Raw genomic sequence first — 13,060 nt, 5'->3', positions numbered from 1 at the left:
ATCTGTCTATTATTATAATAATACCTAATGATAAAATAAATGATTTAGAAAAGTTTTTTCTTGAGAAAAAGCCAATTTTTATGTTTATAAAATATTTTGAATGAAAAATATTAAAATATGTACAAAATAAACCATTTTGAACACTTTTTTATTATTTATCAACATATATATATATATATATATAGTTCTGACATAAACAATGTTAAACTTTAACTGACTTAATTTTGCGAACGCATCTTTTTTATTTATATGGGTATCTTAAAGTCAGTTTTTGCGCTAATGTTGCTAATGCACCATTTGAGCGAAAAAAAATTGTTAAGGAAAAATTTTCTGTTAGCGAACCCTTTGTTATATATTTCGAATATCACCACTGGTTAATAGCAATATACTAATTACGTACATTGGATATAATAATATACTACACTAATAATGGATTTTTTCATACTTTTCAATTATCCGACCAACCCCAGTCCCCAATTGAGTTGGATAATTGATGCTCTACTGTACATGTGCATGGTGTGGCAGCTGTGTAAAGGTTTAAATGCTCATAACTTCTGATAAAGTGTATCTTTTGAAAAAAATGTTTGGCATGAAATTTTGTTTATTTTTGATGTAGCATCATGATTTGCAATAAAAAAATTGTTCTCATTGAAAAAATGAAGTTGATCCCATTTCCACTGATTATAGCACATCTGTGATGAAACAGAGGGCCACAAGATGGGGCTATTAAACATTTTTGATATTATTATATAGGCACTTCTGGCTAATGCACATGGTTTAGTAACCAAGCAGCACAAATAGGACATTAGACAAACATTTTTGATTCAATTTCTTTTGTAGGATGCATATTTTCTCTATTCTAGTGGATTGATTCAAAATGGACTACTCTGTATATGTACAGTAGACCCCCNATTCATATTAATGATGTCTCCAAAGTTCAGCGAAGTTTTCGCAGAAAAATAACATCAGAAATTGCAGCCGCGGTTTGCTGAGTTATTTCGCGACGAAAACAAGCTTGAGCAATGGCGATGTCGAATGGTGCACACTCGGTAAATAGTCCTACAATTTTTTGTTTATAGCGTAGTTTATACGGATTATTTCCAAAAAAAATAAACGTATTTTGGAAATGTTGAGTCGGATTAGTCTAGAATCGATTAATTTTATGGAAGAAAACTTTTTAAACAGCCGTAGTCCGTAAACTTGACACATGTCGGGCTGTGATTGGAAGGACTCGTAAGAAATCAGATTCCTAAAGAATAGAACGTATCTACTGTCTTATAGGGAGGTCAACTGTAATTTTAACATTTCATAATAAATTTTAAATTAAATTTATAAACTTGAAATCATATATTTTTAATTGAAATATTTTTTTCTTTTGTATGTTTACTCTTGTTTTATTTTATGGAATAATAATAATTATTAATATATTGACTATAATTAATGAAATATTTGTTTAATGTTTTAACAAAATTTGGGATGGATTAAATTTTCTTGCAGTCTTAAAAATGTGATACATAACAATATTTCAATCTCTTATTTGAAAATATGGTTAATTTATGAATTTATTACATATTTGAAGATTGTCATGTTTTACAAAATTGATGTTGTCAATTGTTGATAATTTTTGATATTCATTTTTTTTAATGTATTTTACATCCAAATGGCATTTTGAATCTATTGCATGTTGTTGGGCTGCAATTTGAAGAAATTATAGATAAATTCCCACTGTCGTTTGTCCATCTTTTCCTTAATCTTGAGAATGGATTTAGATAGATGAAAGATGAGACCAGATATGGAAATCTTAGAGCAGGAGGTGCCGATTAACTATATACAAACTTTTGATGCAAACCAGAAATCAGGTTATTTCAATTTAAAAATTTTCTCCTGGAAGGAGTTAGTTGACTGGCAAGACTCAATTGCTAATGGAAAGTATGATGTACAGGGGCAAGACACTACTAATTTGAAGGTGGAGAGCATATATTTTAAATTAAATAAATTAAAAAAATATGTTTAAAATTTGAGATAGGTGTCATTTTCTTGTAAAGCTTTATTAAAATCAATAATTTTTTTTACTCTGGTATTTCCTTTTTGTTAATTCTTTAGTACAATATATATGTTGGAAAGTTAAATTATCATATTGTATTAATTTTGTGGTTATCCTCATTTTCTAAATGACTATTGAATTTGAATTTAAATGATGGCTTCAAAATAATAAATCGTGTGTGAACAATACATAAAACAATTGGATTTAATTAGTATTACCAGCTGATCCACCAGATTATTTATCAGGCTATATTAAATTAGTCTTAATTTAGCTGATCATATGGCAATTATATATGAATTTTAACTTGATAAAGCTGATGATTTTTTGAAACAGGTCACTAAATACTTTAAATCTATACTGTCTTTGATGGCTTACAAATGCTGAACAATTCAATTACAAAAATATTTGTAATTGAGTTGATGTATGTTATTTGATGACACACAAGAGTTTTTAGCACGTCAGAAATATCTAATGAGTGTCAAAATATTCAATTAAAATTCTGTTACAAAAAATAAATTTTTGTAATAGATTCAATTATAAGAATAATGATAATGATTAAAACTATCTCCTTTCTGAATTACTGGAGGTAATCATATAAAACAAAATCTTTAACTACTAGTAACAAATATGAACGAAAACGATAATATTCAAAAAAGCAATTTTAAATTTTGAACAAGTAAAATAGCAAAACCGTATTTCGGAGACGGAATCACTTTGATATTCAAGGCAGGTCTCGTTCTCATTCTCCTATCTTCTTTGATATCGCTGCTTTTGGGTGTAATTGTTCAAACTTTGCCGGCCACGACCACGAGATCGTCCACGATGCATCTTCAATGAAATTAACCTATCTAAATTCAAAATTTCTCTCCGTTGCATGTTGGCCCGAGTTGAATTTTTGTTGATGTGTAACAAAAAGTTTCCGTTTTTGAAAAAAATAATTGTGTCTATTTTATTGTCCAAAATTTTTTTTTTATTTTTCACAAACAATATACAGTTTAACCCGATTATGATGTCATCGAATGTAATGACAACCCTAATATAACATCAAATTTTTATCGGTCCTATGATTTTACTATACTAGATAATGTTAAAAAAAAATCCACTTGTAACGACATAAAACCGTTTTAACGTCATATTTGAAGCACTCCCAAATTTACAAAATTAGATTACAAATTTTATTTAACATAGAAGAAACCATGTGTTCAGTCCTAAGGTCAGAGTTCACTTCTTTGACTGTGGGTAGTACTCTCTCCTACCTGACTTCGGTGGGAGGAGATGGCTGTTTTGCCTGTTTGTAGAAGAGGGTCGCCATTTAGTATTTTATTTTGACTCGATTCTCTGTCCCCTGACTACTTAAGAGTCTGGCTTTTTTTATGCGCAAATGATTTGGGCACCTAATACTGTGTCAAATATCAACTCTCGACATGTACTCCTTCATACCTCTATGCTTGTAAGAACATCGGGAAGTACGATTTTATAAACAAGACATAGTCTTGTCAATAACATGTAACGTAAATCAAATTCAAACAGTAGAATGACTAAAACTCATAATTGTATGACCCTTTCACATATATACCTTTTTAAGATGTACAGAGTGAATTAATATAGGCTAATTTTGCCTGAATTTTTCATAAAGGTACCTCCACATATGTGATATTGTATTGGTCTTTAAAATTAATACACTTGCCAGCCAGCTTGACTGGCAAGTGTATTAATTTTAAAGACTGCAATACAATATCGCATGCAACTTTAAGTACTGGAGTAATACTGGTTAATATTTGTTACTGGTAATTAAAGGTTTTGTTATATATAATGATATTGATAAATACATAATATAAAATTATTTAAATTTTTTTTTTTTAATATAACTATTTATTTTCAGATAATTATTGTCCAGTTTGGTGGATATGCCTTTTCCACAAAAGCTCTAACTCTAGATCAATGGTTTTGGTGTATATTTTTTGGATGTGGGACTTTAGTATGGGGCCAGTTAATCACAAGCATTCCCACAAAGCGAATTCCAAAGACATTCACATGGGGTTCGGGCCCACCTCCAGAAGAAATGGTAGGAAGCACTTCGCTTGCAGAAGACGGCAGTAATGGTTCCATATCTCAGGATGTTAAGCGCACTGGTCAGATCCTATGGATTAGAGGATTAACACGTCTCCAAACACAAGTATGTTAAAATTTACTTTTATTTTCTGTTGTGTTAATTTTCATTGTTTTCATTTAATATTTCACAAATTATATTGTTAATAAGAAAACTATNAGAATCTTAAAACAAAAATTGACCTACTTTGGACATGTGATGCGTAAAGAAGTTTCCCTAGAGAAGACTATTATGCTGGGAAAAGTGGAAGGTAGAAGGAAGAGGGGAAGGCAATGGATAAGATGGATAGAAGAAATAGAAAAAGTCACAGAAATGAAGCTGGAGGAGCTAAGAGAAACAACAAGGAAAAGATCAAGATGGAGAAGACTTGTCCATGAAGTCACCAGGAGTCGACGACGACTCGATGGAACTTAACAACAAATTATAATCATTAGTGTAAAACAAAATAAGTAATTGTTTTCAAAAAGAAGCTCATAAATATATTTTGTGATACCATATTATATTTAAATATTAAATGTACTGTTGTTCATTTTTTTACTGTTATAATGTACTAGAATTAAAATATCTTCTAAAATGTTTGTAAAATTATTAGTTTTATCTTTCAAATAGATTATGTAAAATATATTATATTGAAATGAAAAATTGTTTTAATACTCGTGAATTATGAGTTAGATTTATAAGAAAAAATGATAAGCAATGTAATATTTAATCAAAATTAGAAGTTTCCATAATAAAAAATTTCTGACTTCTCCATTCTATAAAATTGAAGAAAGTTTCTAAAGGAATGAAGTAATTTCTTAATAAGATTTATACATTTTGTGGATAAATTACTACAGAAAAGTAGAAAATTCCTGCAACAATTAGTTTTAAATGTGTATGAATTAATATCTTTAATAAAATAACATAGAATATGTGATAAGGATATCCTTAAATTTCAAATTCTATATGGAGTTGGTGCCCTTTTTTTTTTTCTTGTTCAAATCAGTTTAATTCATTGTCATAATTGCATTTTAGCTTACTGTCATGTGGAAGTCTTGACAGATCTTGCAAGAAATAATAAAAATCAGCTTTACTGAAAATGCATTAATAATTTTATTCAATCTTACAGAAATAGTTTTGTTTGGTTAAAGATCATTCTTTAAAAAAATAATTACAAGAGTGTTAAGATAGATTTTTTTTTTTTTTTTTTTTTTTTTTTTTTTTTTTTTTTTTTCATTTTTCAGGATTCTGTGATCAAGATGTTGTATAATAATGAATGTCATGCATGTTTAACATTTTCTAGTTGGTTTGTGTGTTTGTGATAAACTTGGAATTTATATTAATTTTGAAATAATTCATTTTGATTTTAATTTTAAATTAATGAACCTACACGCAAAATTATTATTTTAGGGTTATAGTATCAGTCTTTTTAGGTTATTTGTTAAATCTTTTATAATTGAAATTTACAGTTTGGTCAAAAATATTTGGTAAATTTAAAACATCAAAACCCTTACAATTACTAACAAAGTGGGTACATATTTCTGTTAGTTATTTCAAAATCAATTATATTCTCATTTCTATAGTTAGTTAGATCTTCCAGTATCTTAATGGCAGTGCAACGGTGGTGCTACAGTACAGGGAAAAACATGAACCTTCTATGGAAACTTGTGGATAATTTACTTTTGGATTAAACATTTTTTGAAGTTGCTCTACATAAAATCCAATAAACAACTTTAAATTATTTAATTATTCAATAAACAACTTTAAATTACACCAACACTGATATCAAGAATTTCAGAATCAATTCAGCCTTGGTAGAGGAAAGTACTGTGTTCCATTTGATTTGTCCTTGGGCTTAAAGATGTCTTTGATTTCCAAAGAGAAAAATTGCCAATTAGAATTGTTGAACAAAGAGCTTATAATTGCAACATCTCAGGATCCAATTTTAAGTTAATGAAAAGATGGTTCTATGCTTGATCATGTGTTTTCTTAATAAATTCAACAAGATCATAATTTCAAATTACAATTTTTTTATAAGAATACATAGGTTATCTTTGTTCAGAAATGTTCTACATTTGTGAACTAACTTAACATACTGTCATGTTACTAGTATGTAATATAAAAATACTAAATATGAATTAATACAACATTAATTCTCTACCCAAAAGTTGATTTTTGAATATTATTTTATTTCATTTTAAATTCTAATTTTGTTTCAAAAACCAACAACTACAAAACTGAAATACAAACATAATAAGCCAACAACTACAGGATATAATAGCCTGATATAATCCAGTAGTTGTATGAAAGAAATTATTATTTTGTCATACCGGATTTCTATCAGATAAGTTTTAAGATCACTGTCTTTCCTCCTTAATAAACTTTCATTCAGTAGTTGTTGGCTTATTAATTTGTTTCAATACTTTTTTCATTTTATCTTCTTTATTTCTCTTAACTCCTGTATTTATAAATAATTTCTTATAGAGAAAGTTTAAAAGTATATATAAAGATTCAAAAATTTTCTTGTTGATTTTTTAATCTTTAGTATTCTAATTTTTTAATGTTTAGATCTGAAGATGGAATAGTGCAACTTCCAAAAATGTTTATTCTGAAATATAAGTTGTAGAAATCAAGATTTTAAGTGGATTATTTGAATTTATTTTAACTAAACTCTACACTATCTGAACACACTACCAGATTATTAATTTCAGCAATTGCTATAAATTATCTCAAAATAGAGGAAGTTTTGATTATGTAATGTTCTTGTCAATTACAAGTATTTTTTAATTCAGCGCACAATTTTCTTTCCAGTTGTCTTTAAAAAACAAAGTCAATGAGATAGCTTACAATTGCACGGCCAAATTTGAATAAAACAATTTTTCTATAACAGTCTTATTTTTAAAAAATAGTTCTAGAAAAATGTTCTATTTTTTGTAATGGTAGAATCTGATGATGGGAGTTAATATCCCAGAAGACATTTAATCTATATATATAAAAATAAATGTGTGTCTGTCCTTCATGCATTACCACACNTAATTCAGTAGTCTAATTAAAATTCATTTTTATTTATTCTTGATTATAATTAATTTAATTTTTAATTATTAGGTCATAAGTTCTTTGATATTGATTCTGGAATGTATGCACCGTTGCATTCACCTCCATCCGAACATTTTACAATCATTTTTAATACTTTTGTCATGATGACATTATTCAATGAAATGAATGCAAGGAAGATTCATGGAGAGAGAAACATATTTGAAGGTCTCTTCACTAACCCAATATTCTATAGTATTCTTTTGATTACTGCAGGTGCTCAGGTAAGTTATAATTTAAAACAAATATAATGCTTGTATATAAAACAAGCATTATATTATTATTATTATAAGCATTATAAAAGTACATATATTGTTTGAAAGTTTATATTTTATTGATGTAAATGTTGTTCATTATTTTTAATTCCATTAACTGCATATTTCAATTATGAACAATCAAATATTTTTATTTTAAAGAAATAAAGTACAGTAGAGTCCTGCTAGTCCGAACTAAATGGGACTGAGCTCTTTTCGGATTAGCCGAATAATTGAAATAATGCAGAAGCAAGCAGTAAAACAGGTTCAGTTTATATAGATCCAACGCCATTGATGACTTTTGTTTATTTTTGTGTGTAAGTAAAGTATAGATCTGCTGTTTTAATAGGCCATGTCAAACATTGATATATTAATTTTGTATAGTATTAATACAATACTACAATAAAATACAATTTTTTTTTGTTGTGGAATTTAAATCTTTTTGTAGCATTAATATCATTTAAATTCAACTAGAAAATACAAATAACGTATATTTTGCGAGCTAAAGAATTTCCTCTCCACTGACTGAAACATGTTTGGATTAGTGGGACTCTACTGTATTTAATAATAGCTTAAACATTTTTGGATTAACATATTTCATCTCTGGAATATCATATAAATAAATTTAAAAAGTAGAGGTAGTCCCCAACAGAGGTAGTAGAGGTAGTCCTCAACACAATGCATTTTTAAAAATGTATATAAAAATCAAATAGAATTGTATGTTATCAAGATAGTTCTGTTCTTAGAAATCTAAAAAGAAAAATTTTTAAATCTTTTATCAAGATAGTTTTACCTTTTCATAATGAACATGTTACAATGCATGAAACATCGTTTAAAATATTGAAACCATAGGTTAAACAGAAAATAAATAATCAAAATTATTTGTGAAAGTTAATTTTTATGTTAATGAAACCAAACTTGCAGAAAGCACTACTAACAATAGCTTGAAATTTTCAGTTTTTGATTGAAAATATACAAAAGTACAAATTTAGTGTATGAAAGGCAATTTAAAAGTATCACTGTTGTTTAAAAAAGTGAGCTATCCAAATGTTGAGAACTGTCTGTAATGTTTATTTATTACAGTTTAAATTACGTCTACAGGATTTTAGTCATTCCACTAGAATAACCTGAAAATTATTGATTCTACAGAAGAAATCATTGAACCAAAAATGTTATGAGGTCATCAGGTCATCATATCAGTTTCATCATAGATGGTATTATAATTGATGACAATGCAGTCAATTTCATTTTCTCAATGGGGAATCTCCAATTTTTACTGCATATTATGATTCTACACTACAGTACATCAAAAACAAACTTTTAGATAAAACATTTTTTTATTCAGCTGCCACATCACACATCCGCTATACCTGTTGATATCTATGAAGTGTTGATAAAAAGGAAGAAAAATGCTAAACATTCATTAGGAAAGTATTATTTGATGGATTCATTTTTTTTCTTATAATAATGAACTGATACAAGAACTCAGGCCATGGGTTGAGGTTCGCATAAATTTACTCAATACATTTTTCATTTTAATTAACCAACCCAAAGCATTATATATATATAATTAATTTAGATAAGAGATGGCACCTAACATCTATCTCTAGTAGCAAATTACTTCGGCTATAAATATGCTAATTTCAATAATTAATGCTGAGTATTTAAGGTAATATTTTGGCTATGTATTTTAATTAACTTTTAGCAGAATGCTTAATGTCACAGGAACTCATGTTAATTATAGCAGAATGCTATAATTAATATGAGTGCCTGTGACATTTTTCTTCTATAGCAAATGAATTAGATATATTGAGTAAATTTAAGATGACCTTGAGCTGTGGTATAAGTTTTTTCACCAAATGAGTTTCCTAATGGAACTTTATTTTTTCCTTTAATGAACTTTCATTCATAGTTATATAGGTGTACAGAACAGTAGAGCATCGATTATCCGACCCTTGATTAACCGTCCCCTCAGTTAACCGACCACGTTCTAGTCAGCAAATTCAAATGTCCGCTAGTGATGTGGTGCTACAATATTTGGCTATGTCTTGGCTACTTTAATATTATTTTTATGTGTTTTAGCTGGCAACACTGGCTTGACCATGAAAAGGAGGCAAGTATTTAAACAAGGCTTAATTTTGTAATTATGAGTGGTTGTTTGTTTTGTGAGCAATAAAATAATTTAAAAATAATTTTTAACGATACAATACTGACGATTATTATTTTTAAAAAATTTTTGTTAGGCTTAACATGGAGGAAAATTCAATGCGAAGTTGGTTAATAGCAGTGGTGATATTCAGCGGGTTCGCACAGGTTCGGCCGAACCCGTTGTTAACATTTTCAAAATTTTCCGAACCCGTTGTTAAACACACGTAATATTTTTCAGTGGTTTTGTTTCTTTTAAAAAATATATTAAAATATACGTATTATACTCTGTAACACTACTAAACTAGAGCCTTATACCCCGTTCGCCNTTTTTTTTTTTTTTTTTTTTTTTTTTTTTTTTTTTTTTTTTTTTTTTTTTTTTTTTTTTTTTTTTTTTTTTTTTTTTTTTTTTTTTTTTTTTTTTTTTTTTTTTTTTTTTTTTTTTTTTTTTTTTTTTTTTTTTTTTTTTTTTTTTTTTTTTTTTTTTTTTTTTTTTTTTTTTTTTTTTTTTTTTTTTTTTTTTTTTTTTTTTTTTTTTTTTTTTTTTTTTTTTTTTTTTTTTTTTTTTTTTTTTTTTTTTTTTTTTTTTTTTTTTTTTTTTTTTTTTTTTTTTTTTTTTTTTTTTTTTTTTTTTTTTTTTTTTTTTTTTTTTTTTTTTTTTTTTTTTTTTTTTTTTTTTTTTTTTTTTTTTTTTTTTTTTTTTTTTTTTTTTTTTTTTTTTTTTTTTTTTTTTTTTTTTTTTTTTTTTTTTTTTTTTTTTTTTTTTTTTTTTTTTTTTTTTTTTTTTTTTTTTTTTTTTTTTTTTTTTTTTTTTTTTTTTTTTTTTTTTTTTTTTTTTTTTTTTTTTTTTTTTTTTTTTTTTTTTTTTTTTTTTTTTTTTTTTTTTTTTTTTTTTTTTTTTTTTTTTTTTTTTTTTTTTTTTTTTTTTTTTTTTTTTTTTTTTTTTTTTTTTTTTTTTTTTTTTTTTTTTTTTTTTTTTTTTTTTTTTTTTTTTTTTTTTTTTTTTTTTTTTTTTTTTTTTTTTTTTTTTTTTTTTTTTTTTTTTTTTTTTTTTTTTTTTTTTTTTTTTTTTTTTTTTTTTTTTTTTTTTTTTTTTTTTTTTTTTTTTTTTTTTTTTTTTTTTTTTTTTTTTTTTTTTTTTTTTTTTTTTTTTTTTTTTTTTTTTTTTTTTTTTTTTTTTTTTTTTTTTTTTTTTTTTTTTTTTTTTTTTTTTTTTTTTTTTTTTTTTTTTTTTTTTTTTTTTTTTTTTTTTTTTTTTTTTTTTTTTTTTTTTTTTTTTTTTTTTTTTTTTTTTTTTTTTTTTTTTTTTTTTTTTTTTTTTTTTTTTTTTTTTTTTTTTTTTTTTTTTTTTTTTTTTTTTTTTTTTTTTTTTTTTTTTTTTTTTTTTTTTTTTTTTTTTTTTTTTTTTTTTTTTTTTTTTTTTTTTTTTTTTTTTTTTTTTTTTTTTTTTTTTTTTTTTTTTTTTTTTTTTTTTTTTTTTTTTTTTTTTTTTTTTTTTTTTTTTTTTTTTTTTTTTTTTTTTTTTTTTTTTTTTTTTTTTTTTTTTTTTTTTTTTTTTTTTTTTTTTTTTTTTTTTTTTTTTTTTTTTTTTTTTTTTTTTTTTTTTTTTTTTTTTTTTTTTTTTTTTTTTTTTTTTTTTTTTTTTTTTTTTTTTTTTTTTTTTTTTTTTTTTTTTTTTTTTTTTTTTTTTTTTTTTTTTTTTTTTTTTTTTTTTTTTTTTTTTTTTTTTTTTTTTTTTTTTTTTTTTTTTTTTTTTTTTTTTTTTTTTTTTTTTTTTTTTTTTTTTTTTTTTTTTTTTTTTTTTTTTTTTTTTTTTTTTTTTTTTTTTTTTTTTTTTTTTTTTTTTTTTTTTTTTTTTTTTTTTTTTTTTTTTTTTTTTTTTTTTTTTTTTTTTTTTTTTTTTTTTTTTTTTTTTTTTTTTTTTTTTTTTTTTTTTTTTTTTTTTTTTTTTTTTTTTTTTTTTTTTTTTTTTTTTTTTTTTTTTTTTTTTTTTTTTTTTTTTTTTTTTTTTTTTTTTTTTTTTTTTTTTTTTTTTTTTTTTTTTTTTTTTTTTTTTTTTTTTTTTTTTTTTTTTTTTTTTTTTTTTTTTTTTTTTTTTTTTTTTTTTTTTTTTTTTTTTTTTTTTTTTTTTTTTTTTTTTTTTTTTTTTTTTTTTTTTTTTTTTTTTTTTTTTTTTTTTTTTTTTTTTTTTTTTTTTTTTTTTTTTTTTTTTTTTTTTTTTTTTTTTTTTTTTTTTTTTTTTTTTTTTTTTTTTTTTTTTTTTTTTTTTTTTTTTTTTTTTTTTTTTTTTTTTTTTTTTTTTTTTTTTTTTTTTTTTTTTTTTTTTTTTTTTTTTTTTTTTTTTTTTTTTTTTTTTTTTTTTTTTTTTTTTTTTTTTTTTTTTTTTTTTTTTTTTTTTTTTTTTTTTTTTTTTTTTTTTTTTTTTTTTTTTTTTTTTTTTTTTTTTTTTTTTTTTTTTTTTTTTTTTTTTTTTTTTTTTTTTTTTTTTTTTTTTTTTTTTTTTTTTTTTTTTTTTTTTTTTTTTTTTTTTTTTTTTTTTTTTTTTTTTTTTTTTTTTTTTTTTTTTTTTTTTTTTTTTTTTTTTTTTTTTTTTTTTTTTTTTTTTTTTTTTTTTTTTTTTTTTTTTTTTTTTTTTTTTTTTTTTTTTTTTTTTTTTTTTTTTTTTTTTTTTTTTTTTTTTTTTTTTTTTTTTTTTTTTTTTTTTTTTTTTTTTTTTTTTTTTTTTTTTTTTTTTTTTTTTTTTTTTTTTTTTTTTTTTTTTTTTTTTTTTTTTTTTTTTTTTTTTTTTTTTTTTTTTTTTTTTTTTTTTTTTTTTTTTTTTTTTTTTTTTTTTTTTTTTTTTCATTTTTCAGGATTCTGTGATCAAGATGTTGTATAATAATGAATGTCATGCATGTTTAACATTTTCTAGTTGGTTTGTGTGTTTGTGATAAACTTGGAATTTATATTAATTTTGAAATAATTCATTTTGATTTTAATTTTAAATTAATGAACCTACACGCAAAATTATTATTTTAGGGTTATAGTATCAGTCTTTTTAGGTTATTTGTTAAATCTTTTATAATTGAAATTTACAGTTTGGTCAAAAATATTTGGTAAATTTAAAACATCAAAACCCTTACAATTACTAACAAAGTGGGTACATATTTCTGTTAGTTATTTCAAAATCAATTATATTCTCATTTCTATAGTTAGTTAGATCTTCCAGTATCTTAATGGCAGTGCAACGGTGGTGCTACAGTACAGGGAAAAACATGAACCTTCTATGGAAACTTGTGGATAATTTACTTTTGGATTAAACATTTTTTGAAGTTGCTCTACATAAAATCCAATAAACAACTTTAAATTATTTAATTATTCAATAAACAACTTTAAATTACACCAACACTGATATCAAGAATTTCAGAATCAATTCAGCCTTGGTAGAGGAAAGTA

General features: G+C 22.6%; 1 protein-coding gene across 1 annotated transcript in view; it reads left to right on the top strand.

The window, feature by feature from the left end:
* The window catches only part of LOC111612430 (plasma membrane calcium-transporting ATPase 2-like), a 61,839-nt gene extending 54,347 nt beyond the window's left edge, over nucleotides 1-7,492 (top strand). Inside the window, exon 9 of the mRNA XM_023353641.1 lies at nucleotides 7,239-7,492. Coding sequence (XP_023209409.1) covers nucleotides 7,239-7,477 — 239 coding nt within the window. The 3' untranslated portion in view covers nucleotides 7,478-7,492. The remainder of the gene's footprint in view (nucleotides 1-7,238) is intronic.
* The last annotated feature ends 5,568 nt before the right edge of the window (nucleotides 7,493-13,060 follow it).

Source organism: Centruroides sculpturatus, unplaced genomic scaffold, assembly GCF_000671375.1.
Source record: "Centruroides sculpturatus isolate CEXI.00-Female unplaced genomic scaffold, Cexi_2.0 scaffold1444, whole genome shotgun sequence".
Classification (NCBI taxonomy): domain Eukaryota; kingdom Metazoa; phylum Arthropoda; class Arachnida; order Scorpiones; family Buthidae; genus Centruroides; species Centruroides sculpturatus.
This window is presented reverse-complemented; position numbering and strand designations above follow the sequence as displayed.